The sequence below is a fragment of the Pelobates fuscus genome, chromosome 10 (assembly GCF_036172605.1).
Source record: "Pelobates fuscus isolate aPelFus1 chromosome 10, aPelFus1.pri, whole genome shotgun sequence".
In the NCBI taxonomy this organism is placed as follows: domain Eukaryota; kingdom Metazoa; phylum Chordata; class Amphibia; order Anura; family Pelobatidae; genus Pelobates; species Pelobates fuscus.
Genome location: NC_086326.1, coordinates 39,984,148 through 40,007,371, shown reverse-complemented (window position 1 = coordinate 40,007,371; position 23,224 = coordinate 39,984,148). Strand labels below are relative to the sequence as shown.

General features: G+C 41.7%; 1 protein-coding gene across 3 annotated transcripts; it reads left to right on the top strand.

The window, feature by feature from the left end:
- Window positions 1–1,205: 1,205 nt before the first annotated feature.
- ATN1 (atrophin 1) lies at window positions 1,206–22,588 on the top strand. 3 transcript variants are annotated; one of them, XM_063435189.1, is made up of 10 exons: window positions 1,206–1,399; window positions 1,451–2,401; window positions 3,656–3,766; window positions 7,664–9,360; window positions 10,019–10,211; window positions 10,882–11,692; window positions 12,055–12,198; window positions 13,686–13,751; window positions 17,546–17,726; window positions 18,885–22,588. In XM_063435189.1, the coding sequence occupies exons 2-10, from the start codon at window positions 2,258–2,260 to the stop codon at window positions 18,916–18,918; spliced, it is 3,381 nt and encodes a 1,126-aa protein (XP_063291259.1). In that variant the 5' UTR covers window positions 1,206–1,399; window positions 1,451–2,257; the 3' UTR covers window positions 18,919–22,588. The 3 variants fall into 3 exon arrangements, with proteins under 3 accessions (XP_063291259.1, XP_063291260.1, XP_063291261.1); XM_063435190.1 differs by having other exon boundaries at window positions 1,206–2,401; window positions 17,546–17,759; XM_063435191.1 differs by lacking the exon at window positions 13,686–13,751 and having other exon boundaries at window positions 1,207–2,401.
- Window positions 22,589–23,224: the final 636 nt, after the last annotated feature.

Sequence of the window (23,224 nt, the reverse complement as noted above, 5' to 3'; positions counted from 1 at the left end):
AGGCCCAGACCCAAACACTAAGTCAGAGACAGAGCTAGGCTCAGACCCAAACACTAAGTCAGAGACAGAGCAAGGCCCAGACCCAAACACCATGTCAGAGACAGAGCTAGGCCCAGACCAAAACACCAAGTCAGAGACAGAGCTAGGCCCAGACAAAACACCAAGTCAGAGACAGAGCTATGCCCATACCCAAACACCAAGTCAGAGACAGAGCTATGCCCAGACCCAAACACCAAGTCAGAGAGAGAGAACTAGGCCCAGACCCAAACACAAAGTTAGAGAGCCCAGACCCAAACACCAAGTCAGAGACAGAGCTAGGCCCAGACCAAAACACCAAGTCAGAGAGAGAGCTAGGCCCAGACCCAAACACCAAGTCAGAGAGAGAGCTACGCCCAGACCAAAACACCAAGTCAGTGACAGAGAGCTACGCCCAGACCAAAACACCAAGTCAGTGACAGAGAACTAGGCCCAGACCCAAACACAAAGTTAGAGAGCCCAGACCCAAACACAAAGTTAGAGACAGAGCTAGGCTCAGACCCAAACACCAAGTCAGAGAGAGAGAGCTAGGCCCAGACCCAAACACAAAGTTAGAGACAGAGTTTGGCACAGACCCAAACACCAAGTCAGAGAGAGAGCTAGGCCCAGACCCAAACACCAAGTCAGAGACAGAGCTAGGCCCAGACCCAAACACTAAGTCAGAGACAGAGCTAGGCCCAGACCCAAACACAAAGTTAGAGACAGAGTTTGGCACAGACCCAAACACCAAGTCAGAAAGAGAGCTAGGCCCAGACCCAAACACCAAGTCAGAGACAGAGCTATGCCCAGACCCAAACACCAAGTCAGAGAGAGAGAGCTAGGCCCAGACCCAAACACAAAGTTAGAGACAGAGTTTGGCACAGACCCAAACACCAAGTCAGAGAGAGAGCTAGGCCCAGACCCAAACACCAAGTCAGAGACAGAGCTATGCCCAGACCCAAACACCAAGTCAGAGAGAGAGAGCTAGGCCCAAACCCAAACACAAAGTTAGAGACAGAGTTTGGCACAGACCCAAAAACCAAGTCAGAGAGAGAGCTAGGCCCAGACCCAAACACCAAGTCAGAGACAGAGCTAGACCCCGACCCAAACACAAAGTTAGAGATAGAGTTTGGCCCAGACCCAAACACAAAGTTAGAGAGAGAGCTAGGCTCAGACCCTAACACAGTTAGGGATCAGGTTTCAGACCCAAATAGTTTGATATACCATTTAGAGTTAAAAACATACCTGACCTGACCTCAGATCCAGACACTGTGAGTCAGTGGCAATCAAAGCTGGACTCAGAACTGTGACATCACTCAAAACCCCAGAGACAGAGCGGGTCATAGACTCAAACATTGTGACATCATCACACAGTGAGTCAGAGGTAGAGCTGTGTAGATACCCAAACTCTGTGACATCACACTGAATGTCAGAGACGGAACTCTTCAGTACAGTCATTAAATCTGGTATAGGAATGAGTTTCACAGCTACAGTCAGTGAGTTGGATATTGGAATACATATGATTTTCTATCTCTAAAACAGGATGTGGTCACAGGCCATGGATAAAAATAAGGAGATGCAGATAAAGAAATTTATTCACTAAAGAGCTGCAATAAATTGACATTTAAAAAAAAATGTAAGCCAACATAAGCATGGAAATATCCATCCATTTAGCAAGATTTCCTATTTGTTTTCCACACCTGTTTTCCAGTTCAGCAAAATTCCATGTGCAGTGAATAAATCCCTTGTTGTCATACTTTGAGTTATCCTAGACTAGATGTAGCTTCTGGAGTACATGACCCCTGTACCAGCAGCTACAGCCCCGTCTCTATGTAGGGAGATCTGCATAGTGGTATGGGTTGGAGAGTCCTGGCCACTTTGGCATTAAGTAGAATAGTTTGAGAGAAATGAATGTAGACAAATGAAATGAAACTAAGGATCCTGGTGGAGTCATGAACCTCACAGTGCTGATGCTGGAAAGTGCAATTTTCAAAAAACAAAGAATAGGAATTTCAAAAATATAAAGTTTCAATAGAGGATTCTCCACTCACCATAGGTTGTTACACATACAATGGTATGAGATTGATCACTTGAATGGAATGAGATTTATAATAACCTGTAGAGCAAATTTCATCTATATATAGTGTGTTAAAGAAGGCCTGGGCACAGTGTGCATGGATAAGCTTACACAGAAGGACATGAAAATTTTCCTCCATGATGTTTGATTTGTCTTCCTGGGAAGATGTCGATGAGGAGCGGTAGGAGAAAGGAGAGTGTGGGCCCCCGGGAGGAACGCAGAGCAAGGGGACGAGCCTCACCTGGAGCAATCAGCACTTCGAGTAGTGACAGCAAAAGTGAGAAAGCAAGGCCAAGTGGAAAGGTGATGGTGAGTATAGGAGAGTAAACTGGGAAGAAAGACTGCAGCTGGGTAGAAGCACGACCATAGAACTAGGAGAGGAAATGGTGAGGGAGAAGGGTGGTGTTTGTACTGACATGATGGTGGTGATTATTTCATTGATAAGGTTAGTCAATGCTGAGGAATGGATGTTGATGGACCTTAGACTGATGAGGTAATTAGGAGAAGGCATTGTGATTGCCAAGGCTATGGTAATGAAGGGATGACAGTACTAGTAAGAAGGTGGAGTTGTACTGAAACTGGAGCAGAAGGTGCTATAGGAGTTGGTAAAGGGGTGTATTGAAGTTAGGTAAGAAATAAAGAGAGCTACCTGGAGCTATGAAATAGGTTGCTAAAAGAACTAGGGATGTAGTAGTGATACAATTTAGGGAGGGGAATGTGATAGAGAAGAGGTGCTAATAGATATAGTGGTGGGGTGTTGGTAATGATTTTGGAGATGGGATGATAATAGAGCTAGGAAGATGGGATGGTGATAGAATTTAGCGAGGGGTTGCTTATAGAGCTAAGGATGAGATGGTGATAAAGCTATGGAGGATATTCCATTTCGATCAAGATGTTTTTTGAGCTACAGTACCAAATTAGCCAGTATCAAATAAGAGGTGGTGATTGAGCCAGGGATGGAATGTTGTTGCCGTTTGACAAGTATGTGGTGATAGAGTTAGAGATAGAATGTTGGTGCAATTTGATAAGGAGGTGGTGATAAAGCCAGGGGTGGAATGTTAGTGCAGTTTCACGAGGAGGTGGTGATAAAGCAAGGGGTGGGGTGTTCATTCAGTTTGATGAGGATTTGGTGATTTAGCTAGGGATGAGATCATGGTGCAGTTTGATGAGGAGGTGGTGATAAAGCTAGGGATCAAGTTGATAGTGATAGAACTTGATGATGATGTGATAATAGAGTTCTTGGTTCAGTTTGGCAATGGGGTGCTGATAGAGCTAGGGAGGTGATGGGTTTTAGGGAAGGAGTTAGGAATATGCTGGTGATGAAATTTGGTAAGTGGGTTGGTAACATAACTAGTGAGCTGGCTGTTATGGAGATGGAAGAGAGAATACAGGTAAAGCCGGGGGTAGGTAGTAATGGTTTTGGGGTGAGGTAGTGGTGATAGAAGATTGGTTGGTGATGAATCTTCAAGCTGACAATTTTAACACTGCTTAAAAACAAAATGGTTGATGGAGCTGCCAGTGTGGAATAAAAGAAAAATGCAATTTTTTTTTTCCCCCTCATAGAAGGGACGGATGGATGATTCTGTATCTAAGAGCAGTAAACGAGACAGAGTAAAAGATTCATCTGAGAGTGAGGGAGAAGCAGGGAAAACCGAAAAGAAAGTAAAGATGGAGGTAAGGTTCTCATTCGTATAAGGAGAAGATTACTAGAATGTAAAAAAGTAATTTACTCCATCAAATGTTTCACATCTTGGACATGAAAATCCATTCAGAATAAGTGCTAGAGTTCCATGTAGGATGAGAAATCAGGATGGTCAGAAATGAAGGCTTAAAGATCGTTATCGTGTAAGTGAAATGTATTCCATATAAATAAAATCACAATTTGTTATAAAAATAGATACAATTTATTGTGACAATTTAAATAATAATAATATGTAACATGCGTGATAATAATCAATGAAAATTCAGTATAACATGAGTATGCAATACAAATGGCAATACATTCCAATGGTTAACACAGCCAATTGTCAAGACAAAGATTTATGATGGGCTTCACAGAGAAACTTTCTTTCACACAGCTTGCAGCATAAGGCCATAAAACTTAGCTAACAGTTAGAATAACCCTTTCAATGCTGGCTAGACCTTCTAGGTAATTAAGATCTATTCTCATGTAATTTTAAATAAAATAACATTTAAACCAGCTCATTAGTCATTTCCTGGAACCATCCAATAAGAGTAATCTACCATGTTCTATAAGCAGAATTTTAACTTGCCTAAACAGATATTTTATCTTATTTTAGAGCAAATCAATACACCTGGATGAATATCACGATATGCTAACATGTGATAAATCACATAAATACATAATTATTCTAATTCCAGCTGCAGAATGGAATGGTTATAACTATATACTTCTTAGTTAACTAAGATTTCTAAATATCGAAATCTGATCATGATTTATCCAGTCATATATCATGCTATTAGAAAAATTTGAATTAATTTAGATTAATTAAATGAAACCAGTATAATTACCAGTTGAGTAGACATTCTCATCAGATGTTCTCAGGTAGCTAAGTGTCAAGGAATGTTTCTTTCTCACTCTGACTCTGCTTTTCTTTCTTAGCCTGCTTCCGACTCTTTGACCTCTTACCCCGACTGCTCACTCCTTTGCTTCCTTCGCTCCTCTCTCTTCCCTTTGTCTTAACTTTTAAAGGGAAAAATTCTCTGTTCGTCACTAGGTGATAGACCAATAGAAAACTGGAGGTGTGGTTACCTTCCAGATAGCAATTTAAGTATTTGGTCTATAGAGGGCAGTCTCGTCCCACTAAACATTCCTATCCAGGAAAGAGTTAACTTTTCCTGGTGGCTATTTTGACGTAATTTAACTTATCTTTATGGTTATCTATAACTTAAGTTTTCTGTCAGTTCAAAGTGTTTCTTTAGGCTTTCTTCAGACTATGTGTCTGACCTCTAAATTACAATGGGATCTTATACAATATCGAAAGTAAAATTAAATTACCGTATTTAATCTTCTCTGTCACAAATGTCTGGGTTTAGAATTTTTTCTATTCCATTAGCATTTAGACAGTCTGCCCATCCCCCATTCTCATTTCTTATCACTTGATTTGTATATACAAACATTCCTAAGCTCCCAGCTCAGTAGTTAGCTTTACAGAAAGGATAGAAATCTTGTGTCTTTTGTTAGCTTGAAAATAACAAAATGGAGTCTGCTCTGTTCAGAGTGACTCTGACAATATACATTTTAATTTCTATCATAGCACAAAATGTCTGCCGATATAAATACCCTGACAACTTAATGAACATGCACAGTATATGGATATATTTAAAGGACAGTTCAACTACAGCTCCCTTGTTTGCTTCCCGGTGACAACAACTATTTTGGAGAAACACTGAAGGTTATGGCCTTAATTTTAATATTTTTCCATAAGCTTTTCAAATGATTTAATATGTTTGGATATATATATACCGTATATACTCGAGTATAAGCCGAGTTTTTCAGCACATTTTTTGTGCTGAAAAACCCCAACTCGGCTTATACTTGAGTCACTGTCTGTATTATGGCAATTTACATTGCCATTATACAGACTGGGGGCTGTGTGCGGTTACTTACCTCTCCTGCAGCTCCTGTCAGCTCCCTCCTCCTCCGCGGTGGTCCGTTCAGCACCTCTGTCAGCTCCCAGTGTAAGTCTCGCGAGAGCCGCGGGGACATAGTGCGGCTCTCGCGAGACTTACAGTGTGAGCTGACAGAAGAGCTGCACGGACCGGCGCGGAGGAGAAGGGAGCTGACAGGAGCTGCAGGAGAGGTAAGTGCTCTCTGCCAGCCCCCTTCCCCTCACTGAACTGCCAATGCCACTGGACCACCAGGGAAGGAGAGCCCCCCTCCCTGCCATGTATCAAGCAGGGAGGGGGGACGAAAAAAAAAATTAATAATAATAATAAAATAATAATAAAAATAAATAAATAAGAATATAACCCCCCCAAAAATTAAAATAATAATAATAAAAAAAATATTAAAAATGCCCACCCCCCACCAAGGCTCTGCATCACACTCTGCATCACACACACACACACACTGCACTCATACACACACTGCATTCACACACACACACTGCACTCATACACACACACTGCATTCATACACACACACTGCACTCATACACACACTGCATTCATACACACTGCATTCATTCACACACACTGCACTCATACACACACTGCACTCATACACACACACTGCATTCATACACACACACACTGCACTCATACATACACACTGCACACACTGCACTCATACACACACTGCACTCATACACACACACTGCATTCATACATACACACTGCACTCATACACACACTGCACTCACACACACACACTGCAGTCATACACTAATACACACTGCACTCATACACACACTGCACTCATACACACACACTGCACTCATACACACACTGCACTCATACACACACTGCACTCATACACACACTGCACTCATACACACACACTGCATTCATTATATACACACACTGTAAATAAATAATCAATTAATATCATTTTTTTAGGATCTAATTTTATTTAGAAATTTACCAGTAGCTGCTGCATTTCCCACCCTAGTCTTATACTCGAGTCAATACATTTTCCCATTTTTTTTGGGTAAAATTAGGGGCCTCGGCTTATATTCAGGTCGGCTTATACTCGAGTATATACGGTATATATTTTATTTTAATTGATTTTCAAAAATGTTCAAATTGCAAAAATTATATTGTACATAAATTATTTCAGTTAATCATAAAATATTTTTTTTAAATATTAAATCATTGGAAGAGCTTGTCCAAAAATATTCAATTTAGGCCTAGGTTTGAGGAGCAAAACTACAACTAATTAGCTAAGCCAAAAGCTAGCATTTGCTTTATGTCTTTTGAAGAACGCTTAATATTAGTGCGTGTAACCTCTATATGTAACCTCTATAATATATTCTTTTGTTTCATATTGCAGTCGCTATAGCTCACCATATTGACCCATTTAATTCCTCTTAAAAAATGCACCCTAATCGTAACTTCCTCTGTTATTTAGTGTTAACCCTTTGTATAACTTATTGGGTTACTCCATGTTGCAGCTCCTCATAACTCCTGCTGTTTCTCAATGTTATACCTCCCTATAACTTCTCCTTACTCCTTGTTATACCTCCCTTTAACTCCTCCTGTTAGTCCATTCTATTCCTTCTTATAACTCCTCCTGTTACTCCATGCTATACCTCCCTATAACTCCGCCTGTTACTCCATGTTATACCTCCCCATAACTCTGCCTTTTACTCCATGTAACACCTCCCTATAACGCCTCCTGTTACTCCATGTTATGTGCCTAATGCTTCTTTATAGCTCTCTACTGTACTCCATATCATTATTTCCTATGAATCCTAATGAATCATGAATCCTAATGAATCACCACTCCCTATAAAACCTCTTCTACTGCCCATTTGTTTAAAGTAAACCTTCTTAATAAAGTAATAGAGTGCATGTGTAGTAATCTATAAACACACACTTTCTTTGCAGTCTCCTGAGGTCCCACGTCCCCCACCAGATGAGGAAAGCCTGGATGGCCAGAGCTGTAATGAGGATGGTGGCAGCGACCCACGTGACATTGACCAGGATAACCGTAGCACATCTCCAAGTCTGCACAGTGGAGATAGCGAGAGTGATGCCTCTTCTGTTCCATCCCCAAAATCCTTCCCATCTTTATACAGGGGGCCTAACTCACCTCAGCCCCCAAGCTCGCCAATTCCTGAGGTTCCTATTCTGCCACCCACCTCTCAAGCCCCACAACCAGTTTCACAAAATGAACTTCCAACTGCCCGAAGCTATCAAGCCCCACACCTTCCACAACTATATCCCAGCAACAGTGGGGTTGTGAAAGCTGGGCCTCAACAACCTGCGCAGGCAAAGCCACCTCCTACCACACCCATAGCAGGTTTGGGCTCTCCTAGACCCCAGCAGGGTTCTCCCACCGCCTCTGCTAGTGTGTCTACCTGCTCTTCGTCCTCTACATCTTATCCTCATGTGTCTCACAACCTTCCACCTCCCCCTGCACTGCGTCCTCTAAATGCCTCCCCTGGACTTTCTCCACAAGTAGGAGAAAAGGCTGGACAACCTCTACCTCCTGCACCATGTACCCTCCGGTACCCACCTTACCCAAGCCAATACCCATCTGGTTATCCCCACCCCTACCCACCACAAGGCAAATATGGACAGCCTCAACCAGGTCCACACCAAACATGGGCTCAAAGTGGCATAAATTACAGTCGAAGTGGCGGTGGTCCCCATTACCCTCAACCGCCTCCCCAGAATGGACAAGTGGGTGGTGGACAAAATATTGCTGGCGGATTCACAGCCTCCCACCATGGTGGCACCAGAACTCAGTCCCCTCTTAATAACCACCCTCCACATCCAATACCTCCTGCTGGGCATATTCAGTCAGCAGGGTCCCAGGGCAGTGTTCTACACACACATGGAGGGGCTACAACAGCCAGGGGGCAGTCCCCTAACCATCCCTCAACAAATCCACATCATCCCCACATCCTGCCAAACAGAGGGCGCTCCCCCACTTCACAGAGTACTCTGCCTCCTAGTGGCACACCTCAAACAGGACACCACCCACCTCAGATTCAGCCAGGGGGGCTTATTTCATCAAATGCACCCCTTCAAAGCAGCGGGCAGCATACAGTTGCAGGAGGAGGAAATGGTGGTGGACAATCACCTGCACCAACTAACTCTTCCCATATTCTACCCCAACCCTCTTCTGGAGGGGGTAATTTAGGGTTCCCATCACAGACAGAGAACCAACAGCCCACACATCCCATTTATCAGCCTCATTCTTCCCCTTCAGTTTGTAACTATCCCAACAATTCTCAAGCGTATAATACTAATTACCCTTTCCAAGGCTATAAGGGGCCACCTCCACCTGCTCCTCCCTACAAAAGTGGGCCTCCACCGCCTTATAAGGCAGGATCTTTTCCAACCTCTACCCCACCCCCTCTCCCTTCCCAAAGTTATAAGGAGACTTCACCTCCATCCTCTGCACCTCCTCCTGCACCTCCTGCACCTCCTCCACCAGCTCCTACAGCGGTACAAATAAAACAGGAACCTCCTGAAGAGTGTGAAGGGGAAGGAGAAAGTCCAGTCCCACCAGTCACCAGCCCCTCTCCACCACCAAAGCTTGTGGACACACCAAGTCATGCCAGCCAGTCTGCCAGGTAAGGATATGAGACCATGACGATGGTTTATAGGCAAGTTGCAGGAGATAAAAAATAAATGAAAACTTGAATGGTAAGGATTACAAGAATTAGGAAATTACACAATAGGCACTACTATTCTTAAAGCTCAAGTTCAGAGGCTTGGAGGTTTCCATAGCTAGGAAGACCCTTTGAGCATACAATGGGAAACCTGGATTAATAATAGATCTTATTGTGCACACGGGATGTCTGCTACAACACATGTGGTCGTTATGCTACTTTAGATAAGTACTTATCTAATTAAGCACAAATATAGTTGTTATAATTAAACTTAACTTATAATTAAGCACAAATGTCTAAGGCAGGGGTTGCCAACGCAGTCCTCAAGTACCCCCTACCAGTCCAGGATTTAGGGATTACCCTGTTGTGTCAAAAGTGTTTGTTTTTTCTTTTTCTAAAAACACCTTAAACACAACTAGGTAATCCCTAAATTCTGGACTGTTAGGGGGTACTTGAGTCACTTGAGGACTGGGTTGGGTTGGGTTGGGTTTTGAACCACTGGTCTAAGGGGTTGTTATATGTAGAGGCTCAGAATAGCGAAATTTTTAACTTGTTTCCCCTTCCTCCAAATCAATATTTCCTCTGATTTGTCTGTTTTGCACAATTTTTGTACCACAAGGTTTAACAAGCACCTGGACCGTGGTTATAACTCCTGTTGCCGGACCGATCTTTATTTTGTGCCCCTTGAAGGCTCCAAGCTGTCCAAAAAACGCTCTGAACAAATAGAAAGAGCACGAAGAGAGAGTGAACAGAGAGCTCGCGAAGAGCGTGACCGCGAGCGTGAGAGGGAGCGTGAGCTGGAGAGGAACGCGGTGAGCGATTCAAGTCTTCATGTCATCCTGGAATCAAGTGTTTTTTTCTTCTTGAATGTAGTGACCATAAGACCTAATTTGGCCCTGTATATTTTTGATAAGCACCTAGTTTATAAAAAGCCCTCACACCACCTGTTCTGTATGACAAGAGTTTTGTGTCTTTCATCCAGTTATATCTGTATGTCCCTTAGGATCCACATTTTATCTAACATGTATACATCTAGCTCTTTGCTTATATCCAGTACAGTATCTATAATTCATCAAAGTGGAAATTTACGGATCACTACCAACGCATTAAAAGATGCCCTTTGTACCTTAGAGGAGTATATGGAGACAGAACTTCTTTCCATGGCCAGCTCCATGCGCTGGAGCCACCTTCCACCATTGTTATACTTCACCCAAATTTAAATATGTTTTTACAAAAAACATGTAACTATATTTATCTTAGCGAATAGCGACCTTTACAGATGCAATCCACCCTTTTCTGGATTGTTTTCACTAGTCCACCACTAGGTTTCATCTGGTTATGGCATCTATACTGGCTTTAAACTGTAATATATATTGTAGAATGTAGATAGATAGACATATCACTTCATTATATGACACCACAAATTGGGGATAACAGGAGTCAGACAAATATTAATAACCTGCTTCCTCCTTTTCATTTTAGAAAATGGAGTCTCGCTCTCATGACTGCCCTCAGCTCTGTCCTCAACAGCCTCCTCATCACCCCTCTTTAACTATGCCATCTCCATCCTCAGCACCCTCACGGCCTCCTCACTTTGAACCTCCTGGAGCTGTGGCTGCTGTTCCTCCTTATCTGGGTCCTGATACTCCTGCCCTTCGCACCCTTAGTGAATATGCTCGTCCCCATGTACTTTCACCAGCTGGACGAGCTCCACAGCCTGGACACCCACCTCACCACCCTTTCTACCTACCCCTAGGAGACCCACTTCTTGCCTATAACCTTCCTGCTGTGTTTGCAAGTGACCCTTCAAGGGCTGAGCGTGAGCTTAGGGAGAGGCTGAAGCCTGGGTATGAAGTTAAACCAGGGGAGCTGGATACCCTTCACCCATCCTCCCTTCCTCTCCCACCTCCTCCAGCATCACACCATCAACCTCCACAACCTCCTCCATCTGCTGCAGGTGTACCTCCTCAAATGGGGTTACATCCTGCTTTCACTTATCATCATGGGCAACACGCACATGCTCATGCCCTAGAAAGAGAGAGATTGACCTTGGGGGCTGCTGGTGGAGGACCTGGTGGAGCACCTGGAGGACCTGGAGCAGCGGGGGGTGGCCGTGGAGAGCTGTCCTATGCAGAGCGTCTGGCTGCAGAGCGGCAGCATGCTGAAAGAGTGGCGGCTCTGAGTGGAGATCCTCTCACAAGACTCCAAATGCTGAATGTGACCCCTCATCATCATCAGCATTCACACATTCACTCCCACTTACACCTACACCAGCAGGATGCTATCCATGCAGGTGAGTGCTGCAGTAGAGTAAAAAGTAGAGATTGGCATGGTCAACCATTTATTTGGATTTTTGAACGTAGGGATAAGGCTCTCTTCATATCATTAGGAGATTTATCAAAGTGTCATGCTCTGAAAAGCAGAGCAAAACTGTAAAGGTGGTTTAATCGTCAATGGAACATTTCTGCTAATTCCATTGTTTTTTTATGGTAATTGGCCCACCTTTCAGAAAATGACAATTTAATAAATCTCCTTGAGAGCATCAGTTTGTTTCTGTCTCTCAAACAAACATTTGCTATTCATCCTGCACTGTAGAAATATCTGGCACTATATAAATAAAATATTATTTTTGACTCTCCTCTCTCTCCGATCTAGCCTCTGCTGCTGTGCACCCCCTTATGGATCCACTAACTTCAGGATCCCATCTCACACGGATCCCATATCCTGCAGCTGGTCTACCAAATCCCCTGATTCCCCACCCCTTGCACGACAGTGATGTGCTACGGCAGCAAATCTTTGGTGAGCGAGAGAATCAGGTCATATATAATGTATTAATTACTATTTCATATAGTATGTAATCTTTATTGAGCTTCAATCAAAATTATTGTATTCCCAAGAGTAAGTGAATTGCTACCCGGTGACTTAAGCAGTGCTGTAAATAATATTATCCAGAATCAGCATAGTGCTCATTCAATAACTCAGTGGTTGTCCTATAAACAGTTTTAGAAACTCAGATGTTGTCCTAGAAAGAATCCAGAAGTTATCAGTAAAACATTTGGGGGATTTTATACTTTGTTGGTGGATTAGGCGGAGGTTAGGTGGATAATCTGAAAAGTTGGCAGTGAAACAGGTGGAGAATCTCAGATCCAGTGGAACATGTGGACAAGTCCAGATGTTTTCGGTGAAATAGGTGGAGAACTCAGAGGTTGTTAAAGGAACAGGAAGAGAAAGTGAGACCTTTTTTGTAGAACAGGTAGAGAATTTTAGAGACTGTCGATAAAACAGGTAGGGAATGTAACACGTTTTTAGTGGAATGGGTGGAGAATATAAGAGGTCGTCAGTGAAGCAGGTGGAGAATCTAAGAGGTAATCTATCAGTGGAACAGGTGGGGAATATTTTATGATGTATGGGGAATTCCCTAGAGAAAATTAGGAAAACAGGTGGAGAATTTCGGAGATAGTCAGGGAGCAGGTGGAGAATCTAAGAGGTGATCTATCAGTGGAACAAGTGAGGAATCTTTTATATTGTATGGGGAATTCCCTAGAGATAATTAGGAAAACAGGTGAAGAATCTCGGAGATGGTCAGGGAGCAGGTGGATAATCTAAAAGGCTGTTCGTGTATATCTCAGAACTTGTTAATTGCATGGGCAGAGGAATTTCTAAGTGGGAAAGATGTAGGACCTGAAACAATTGGACACTGTTTTAGCGAGGAGTATGCTATATCTCCATATTCAAGCTTTAGAACCTGAGCCTGTGGGGTTATTAAAAACCTTTGGTTACAGATATCCAGACAGCAATACACCCCCATTTTTTATTGTATTTCTGTAGTTTTTTTTTTTTACATGGTGTATTTGCAGATTATCAGAAGTAAAATGCATTCTAGGTGCTGCTATATAAGGATTAATTGAGATATCTAGGCAATAAAATGTTTGTTTAGATGCCTTTTCATACAGTGTTCTAACTTTTTTTTTCCACAGATATCCAGACTGTAACACTCTGCCCCCCATTTTATATGACATTTTCTGTATTGTTCTAAACAGTTAATATCTAGTTATACTGTCTGTAAAACATTCCCCTGGAATAGGTGAGATTTTCTGTAATGTTATAAACACTTTATTTACAGGTATCCAGACAGTAAAACACTCCAATTGTTTTATATGTAATTTTTCTGTTGGATTATAAATGGTTTATTTACAGATATCCAGACACTAAAAAAACTCCCCTGGTTTAGATGACAGTTTCTGCAGTGTTATAAATGGTTTATTTATATTGTTCCCTGGGTTCAGCGCATAACAGAATGGAGGGGGCCCGCCATCCGGTCACAAGGCACTGTCAGTCAACTGCAGCGAGAGGTAAATTAAGTGTGGGTGCACGGGCTGGGCGGCCCAGGCCCATGTCATACCCCTGGCCCCTAGGCGACCATTTTACATTTCCTTCTGGTTAATCTGGCTATTATAGAGAGAGAGAGGCTGTATCCAGCTGTAGGAGGGGCTATAATGATGGGCTATACAAAGCAATAGGGGGTTATAATGATAGCTTACATATGGCGTAATAGAAGGGGCTATAAAAAGGGCTATATGTAGCAGAAGGAATGACTAAACTAGTTACATGACCACATAAAATGTCACTATAGCCCTTCCTACTGGGGTACTAGGAAGGGTTTTAGAGACGGGTTATGGGGAACAATAGGAGGGGTTAAAGTGATGTGTAATGTGGGGCAGTAGGAGGGGCTAAATTGTTGCGTTATGTTGAATCGTGGGAACGGGTACAGTAATACATTATACAGAACAGTAAAAGGGGTTATAGTGATACATTATATGGAGCAGTAAGTGGGGTTATAGTGATACATTATATGGAGCAGTAAGTGGGGTTATAGTGATACATTATACAGAACAGTAAAAGGGGTTATAGTGATACATTATACGGAGCAGTAAGTTGGGTTATAGTGATACATTATACGGAGCAGTAAGTGGGGTTATAGTGATACATTATACAGAGCAGTAAGTGGGGTTATAGTGATACATTATACAGAACAGTAAAAGGGGTTATAGTGATACATTATACGGAGCAGTAAGTGGGGTTATAGTGATACATTATACGGAGCAGTAAGTGGGGTTATAGTGATACATTATACGGAGCAGTAAGTGGGGTTATAGTGATACATTATACAGAGCAGTAAGTGGGGTTATAGTGATACATTATACAGAACAGTAAAAGGGGTTATAGTGATACATTATATGGAGCAGTAAGTGGGGTTATAGTGATACATTATATGGAGCAGTAAGTGGGGTTATAGTGATACATTATACAGAACAGTAAAAGGGGTTATAGTGATACATTATACGGAGCAGTAAGTGGGGTTATAGTGATACATTATACGGAGCAGTAAGTGGGGTTATAGTGATACATTATACGGAGCAGTAAGTGGGGTTATAGTGATACATTATACGGAGCAGTAAGTGGGGTTATAGTGATACATTATACGGAGCAGTAAGTGGGGTTATAGTGATACATTATACGGAGCAGTAAGTGGGGTTATAGTGATACATTATACGGAGCAGTAAAAGGGGTTATAGTGATACATTATATGGAGCAGTAAGTGGGGTTATAGTGATACATTATACGGAGCAGTAAGTGGGGTTATAGTGATACATTATACGGAGCAGTAAGTGGGGTTATAGTGATACATTATACAGAACAGTAAAAGGGGTTATAGTGATACATTATACGGAGCAGTAAGTTGGGTTATAGTGATACATTATACGGAGCAGTAAGTGGGGTTATAGTGATACATTATACGGAGCAGTAAGTGGGGTTATAGTGATACATTATACGGAGCAGTAAGTGAGGTTATAGTGATACATTATACGGAGCAGTAAGTGAGGTTATAGTGATACATTATACGGAGCAGTAAGTGGGGTTATAGTGATACATTATATGGAGCAGTAAGTGGGGTTATAGTGATACATTATATGGAGCAGTAAGTGGGGTTATAGTGATACATTATACGGAGCAGTAAGTGGGGTTATAGTGATACATTATACGGAGCAGTAAGTAGGGTTATAGTGATACATTATACGGAGCAGTAAGTGGGGTTATAGTGATACATTATACGGAGCAGTAAGTGGGGTTATAGTGATACATTATACGGAGCAGTAAAAGGGGTTATAGTGATACATTATATGGAGCAGTAAGTGGGGTTATAGTGATACATTATACGGAGCAGTAAGTGGGGTTATAGTGATACATTATACGGAGCAGTAAGTGGGGTTATAGTGATACATTATACGGAGCAGTAAGTGGGGTTATAGTGATACATTATACGGAGCAGTAAGTGGGGTTATAGTGATACATGATACGGAGCAGTAAGTGGGGTTATAGTAATACATTATATGGAGCAGTAAGTGGGGTTATAGTGATACATTATACGGAGCAGTAAGTGGGGTTATAGTAATACATTATATGGAGCAGTAAGTGGGGTTATAGTGATACATTATACGGAGCAGTAAGTGGGGTTATAGTAATACATTATATGGAGCAGTAAGTGGGGTTATAGTGATACATTATACGGAGCAGTAAGTGAGGTTATAGTGATACATTATACGGAGCAGTAAGTGAGGTTATAGTGATACATTATACGGAGCAGTAAGTGGGGTTATAGTAATACATTATATGGAGCAGTAAGTGGGGTTATAGTGATACATTATACGGAGCAGTAAGTGGGGTTATAGTGATACATTATACGGAGCAGTAAGTGAGGTTATAGTGATACATTATACGGAGCAGTAAGTGGGGTTATAGTGATACATTATATGGAGCAGTAAGTGGGGTTATAGTGATACATTATATGGAGCAGTAAGTGGGGTTATAGTGATACATTATACGGAGCAGTAAGTGGGGTTATAGTGATACATTATACGGAGCAGTAAGTGGGGTTATAGTGATACATTATATGGAGCAGTAAGTGGGGTTATAGTGATACATTATATGGAGCAGTAAGTGGGGTTATAGTGATACATTATATGGAGCAGTAAGTGGGGTTATAGTGATACATTATATGGAGCAGTAAGTGGGGTTATAGTGATACATTATACGGAGCAGTAAGTGGGGTTATAGTGATACATTATATGGAGCAGTAAGTGGGGTTATAGGGATACATTATACTGAGCAGTAAGTGGGGTTATAGTGATACATTATATGAAGCAGTAAGTGGGGTTATAGTGATACATTATACGGAGCAGTAAGTGGGGTTATAGTGATACATTATATGGAGCAGTAAGTGGGGTTATAGTGATACATTATATGGAGCAGTAAGTGGGGTTATAGTGATACATTATACGGAGCAGTAAGTGGGGTTATAGTGATACATTATACGGAGCAGTAAGTGGGGTTATAGTGATACATTATACGGAGCAGTAAGTGGGGTTATAGTGATACATTATACGGAGCAGTAAGTGGGGTTATAGTGATACATTATATGGAGCAGTAAGTGGGGTTATAGTGATACATTATATGGAGCAGTAAGTGGGGTTATAGTGATACATTATATGGAGCAGTAAGTGGGGTTATAGTGATACATTATATGGAGCAGTAAGTGGGGTTATAGTGATACATTATATGGAGCAGTAAGTGGGGTTATAGTGATGCATTATACGGAGCAGTAAGTGGGGTTATAGTGATACATTATACGGAGCAGTAAGTGGGGTTATAGTGATACATTATATGGAGCAGTAAGTGGGGTTATAGTGATACATTATATGGAGCAGTAAGTGGGGTTATAGTGATACATTATACGGAGCAGTAAGTGGGGTTATAGTGATACATTATATGGAGCAGTAAGTGGGGTTATAGTGATACATTATATGGAGCAGTAAGTGGGGTTATAGTGATACATTATATGGAGCAGTAAGTGGGGTTATAGTGATGCATTATACGGAGCAGTAAGTGGGGTTATAGTGATACATTATATGGAGCAATAGGAGGGGCTATAGTGACATCTTATGTGGAGCAGAAGGAGGAGTTATAGCGATGCCTTGTGTGAACTAGTAATAAACGTATGTGGATATTAGATGCACTAAGCATTAGAGAGCAACTGAAGGATTGTGTATTCTAAATGATTGTACTTATGAGTGCATCTCTCTCTCAGCCTCTCCCTACAGGGACCTCCCGAGCTCCTTGTCTGCTCCCCTCTCTGCCGCTCACCAGCTGCAAGCGATGCATGCGCAGTCAGCAGAACTACAGCGCCTTGCCCTGGAGCAACAGCACTGGTTACAGACGCACCACCCCTTGCAGGGAGTCCCTCTCCCTGGGCAAGAAGATTACTACAGGTGAGGCTCCTCCTCGGGCCTATCAATGACCTTGTAAGCGGCACTGTCATTATTTTATCTTTCAGATTTCTTTTTATTTTTACATCATTGTATCTTAATGATTGTAATTCCCTTGAAGTCACCTTTATTTTGAACTATTTGTTTTTTGCAATGGATCTCAATGCCTGGGTGACTCTATTCTGTTGTCCTCTATTCATGATATCTGCAGTTTGACCTACTGTGCATATCTCCCCAGTGTCCCAATTTAGCAGGGACAGTCTCTATTGTGAGCCCAAATTCCCTGTCCATCTTTTCTAACATATTATTGGTGTGTCTGAGTGTATTACAGAGCTCCACAGCAATAATACTCCCAGTAATGTGTCTGAGTGTATTACAGAGCTCCACAGCAATAATACTCCCAGTAATGTGTCTGAGTGTATAACAGAGCTCCACAGCAATAATACTACCAGTAATGTGTCTGAGTGTATTACAGAGCTCCACAGCAATAATACTCCCAGTAATGTGTCTGAGTGTATAACAGAGCTCCACAGCAATAATACTACCAGTAATGTGTCTGAGTGTATTACAGAGCTCCACAGCAATAATACTCCCAGTAATGTGTCTGAGTGTATAACAGAGCTCCACAGCAATAATACTCCCAGTAATGTGTCTGAGTGTATTACAGAGCTCCACAGCAATATAACTCCCAATAATGTGTTTTAAAACATACTGATTTCTTTACTCATTTATTTTAGTTGAACGACACATTACTGGGAGTGTTATTGCTGTTTTATGTATGTCCCTATTATAGAAAAAAAATGGACATAGAAGAGAAAAGAGGAATTTGGGGCCAACATATGGAGACTTGGGAGGTATGGGTATGTTTGGTGGGATACATTTGAAAAATGGATTGAAATAATGCTTTACTTAAAGGAAAACTGTCACCTTTCATCAAAGTTTTAAAAATACATAGATTTTGTAAATGAAGTATATGTAAACAAAATGATGAAAACTAATCCATAAGAAAATATTCCCTATTTATCTGAATTATAAATAAAAGCTAAGGTGAATTAAAATAATTATTAATATATAAATAAATCCTGCACAATAACAGATCGTATTTAACCCTGTCATCCCTGTATCTATATAAACCAATTTTTCCATTTTTTTTTATTGCAGTCATTTGAAGAAGGAAACAGATAAAACTCTGTAATGCTGGGTCAGAAGTCATTTCATTGATTAATGGCATCTGAATGGTTAAGAGAGTAAGACCAAGGAAAAGGCTGCAGAGTTGAAGCTGCAATCTTCTAAGGTTTCAGAAGAGACACCCCATGAGAGAGAGAGACACTGCGCAACAGAGAGACAACCCATGACGGAGAGACATGTTACAACAAGGATACCCCATGACAGTGAGACATCCTAAAACAGAGATCCCATGACAAAAATAGAGCTCACGACAGTGATACATCCTAGAACAGAGACAACCTAAAACAGAGACACCTTACGAAAAAGACACCCCACGACAGAGAGAGACCTCGTGACAGCGATAATTCCTCAAACAGAGATTTCCTGAAACAAAACCACCCCACATTACAGATAAACATTCTGTCACACAGAGACACCCTATTAGAGACATTCTAAAGATTAAGAGACACTCCATAAAATCCTGTGATAGAGACATCATGCAAAAAAGAAACACCCACTGATAGAGGCACACTCTGCAACAGACACCCCTGGACAGAGAGACATTTCATGACAGGACAGATTGCCATGATAGAGATACACCCTCCCACTGCACAGACACTTGATGACAGAGTTACATCCTACAAACTGACACTCCAAAACAGAGAGACATGCTGCAACTGAGACAACTTAAGACAAAGAGACACCCCACAAAAGACACATGCTTGGCTGCTGAGAAACATCCCGTGACAGAGAGACATTGTGCAATAAAGAGACGCCCTACAACTGAGATTTGACCTGAAAATGTGAGACAAACCCTGACAGAGAAATGTACTACAACACAGAGAACAACAAACACACACACACACTGACAAAGAAAGACATATATTGATAGGGAGACATCCCATGACAAAGATACACCAACTAAAAGACACCCCATGACAGAGAGGCTCCCTGTAACAGAAAGACACCACAGAGACTCCTGACTGACACGCTGTAGCAGACATTTTGAGACAGACACCTTCTGGCAGACATGCACTGCGTGACTGACACCCTGTGACAGACACCTTGTGACAGATATACACTGTGTGATAGACACTGTGTGACTGACACTGTGTGACTGACACACTGTGACAGTCATGCCCTGTGTGACAGCCATCCTGTAACAGACAGATATTGTGTGACAAACACTCTGTGACCTGTGAAAAAGCTACAGCCTTTTCATCAGCCTCAGATTGAACAGACAAACACCCTATGATAAAAAACATTGTGTGACAGACACCTTGTGACAGACATATATTGTATGACAGACATTGTGTGACAGACATTTTGTTACAAACCCTCCATAACAGAGAACCAAGGATGGTTCAAAAGAGATGCACACTATAAAAGAGAGCAAACCATCCTTTGATTGCAGGTGTAAAAAGCTGCCATCCTGTGGACTTGAGAAGGCTTCACTTCCTTTTAAAAGATGGATCCTAAATGTTGCAGTGTTTTTATTAGAACACATGAGACATATCTGCCTACCGGCTGAACGTGTCACCTCGAGATGTCCTCTAACATCATCAGCTCTACACAGGAATCCATTACCAGGGAGGACATATGATAAGGGGCGTCATATGACACAAATTGGGACATAACGGAAAGAAATGGACAGAGAGACCCCTAATGACACCTCCATTTTACCTTGTGGTCAAGCAAGTCAGCTACTGGCAGAGACATCCAATGACAAAAAAAGTGACAGCTTGTTATATGAAACCAACAGTCTCTTCAACATTATCAAGTTTTTGTATGTAATGTCCACTAAATGCGTGTCTGGGTATGAATGATCTGGCCTCACAACCCCTGGGAACGTATGTCTCGGTCTGAATAATAGCACTCTCACAATCCCTCAATCACATGTCTGGGTGTGAATAATATTGCCCTCTGAACCCCTTAAATGTATGTGTGGGTGTGAATAATATTGTCACCGCTGATTGGACTGTATGTGTGGGTGTGAATAACATTGTCACAACTGATTAGACCGTATGTGTGGGTGTGAATAATATTGACAACGCTGATTGGACTGTATGTGTGGGTGTGAAAAATATTGTCACTGCTGATTGGACTGTATGTGTGGGTGTGAATAATATTGTCACAACTGATTAGACTGTATGTGTGGGTGTGAATAATTTTGTACTCACAAACTCTCTCAATGGAAGTCCGATGTGAATTGTATCATCTTGACAACCCCTTTGGAAAGTATGTGTGGCTGTTTATAAGATTGTCGTAACAACCACATGCAATATATGTCCAGGCGTGAAATGTACGCCCGTGTGTGACTGATATCTGCTTTGTGACATGTGTATCAGGCTGACAATAATGTTGGTGAACTTTATGTGACTCAGCACCAGAACCCATACCAAGCCTATTTGCACTGCTTCACCAGACCTCACTATTCACCCTTATATAGGCCCCTTACTACTTGTCCTCATGGCATACGCCTTCACCCCAGAGCTTACTATCTTTGCACTGGTACCCACACATCGGCCATCACCATTTAACCATTAATATCTGCATTTGAATTTAGTATCCACACTCCTTGTATTGGTATCCATATAGGCCTTACCCACTCACTCTCTTGGTATTGGCTCCTGTACATGGGCACCATACCTCACTATTCATCCAGACACTGCCATCATTATTTACTTGCCTTGATTGGTACACTCACTGGTCCATACTAATCAGCCTCCTGTAACCTACATACACATTGGCCCTCACTAGTCACCTTCCTAGCTCCACCACGCACTGTGGCCTCAATATTCATCCTTCTTGTGTCACCCACCTGGCACTGCCCCCCTGGCCATTTCTATTTACCCTGTGGGTATCAACAACCATACCAGTCTCATCCTCCTGAAAACACCAGTCATGCTGGACCCCACTCTTAACCTTCCAGACACCAACGCGTTATTTTTCCTGCAGCCACGGTCATTTAAACCGGGCATCACTGCTCACGCTTGTGGCTTTGGCACCCATACTATCCACACTATTCGCCGTACTGGTATCAGCACTGACCATAACTATTCACCCTTTTTTTACCTTCATAATATCGGGACCCACTTAGCCCCCGATTATTCACCAATTAATAATTTTGATAGTTTCCCAAATTACGCCTGATTTATTTTATAAATGCATAGCAAACCATGGACAAGAATCACCACATTGTTTCAGAATGAGTAGTTGGACATCATTGGATTCATATGTGTCTTGAGTTTGTACAGATCAGTATAAGTGTGCGTGTCCATTAACCTGTATATATTTGTATGTGTGTGCACTATTGTAACTTGTACATATATATATATGTGCGTGTGTGTGTACCCAAGCATCTTGTACATATATGTGTATGTGTGTGTGTGTGTATATATATATATATATGTGTGTGTGTGTGTGAGTGCACGCATGTAAGTGTGCAAATGTGTTTGTGTGTTTAGGAATGTATCTATGCGTGTGTGTGTGTGTGTGTGCGCGTGTGTAAGAAGCAGGGGATGTGAGTGTCTGTGGAAATATAATTGTATAAATATATATGGATATAATTCCTTTCCATCAGCCAGGATCCTCCCGTTTTGTACGCTTCCCTCCTCCTGCGCCTATGCACAATGACTTGAAACGGACATTTGTGTAATATGCAGAGGGGGCTCAAATAAAGTGAACAAGCACTTAAATCTGTGTGTGTAAATAATAAAATAAAATCTTCCGTAGAGATCAGCCTCCAGTTAGAGGTGCAATATACATTACACCAAGACCAACACACTGTGCATATGTGATGAACCTGAATCTAAAACTAAAACCAGATTAGTAGTATTACTAGTAGAAAGGTAAGGGCTCTGTAACCATCGTACAGCACCATGAACATTAGAGACATTACTATTATTCCCAGTAGGGCTGGGCTCACTGCCAACACTATGGACATTGACATATAAAGCTGTTAGTATAGGCTGCTGCAGAGCAGGACTCTCTAAACTCACTAAACTGGGAAATTTGGGAAAATCATGGATTGTGAATTAAAGGACAAAATGTCAATTTAGTGAGTAACCCAGGGACTGAGCTATTTTGTATCACAGGACTGTAATTATTATTATTATTATTATTATGATCATTAATATGGATTCTGCCATTGATATACAGAAATATCATCATTAGCAATCTGTGTACTGCACTACAGACACTGTTGGCGACACACACACACACACACACACAGAGAATGGCAATGCTGGCTGCATAGCAGGATTTATTAACCCAATATTTGTGTACAAGGACCTCTGAATCATTATACACAGCACGGTGGTGTAATAGTAAAC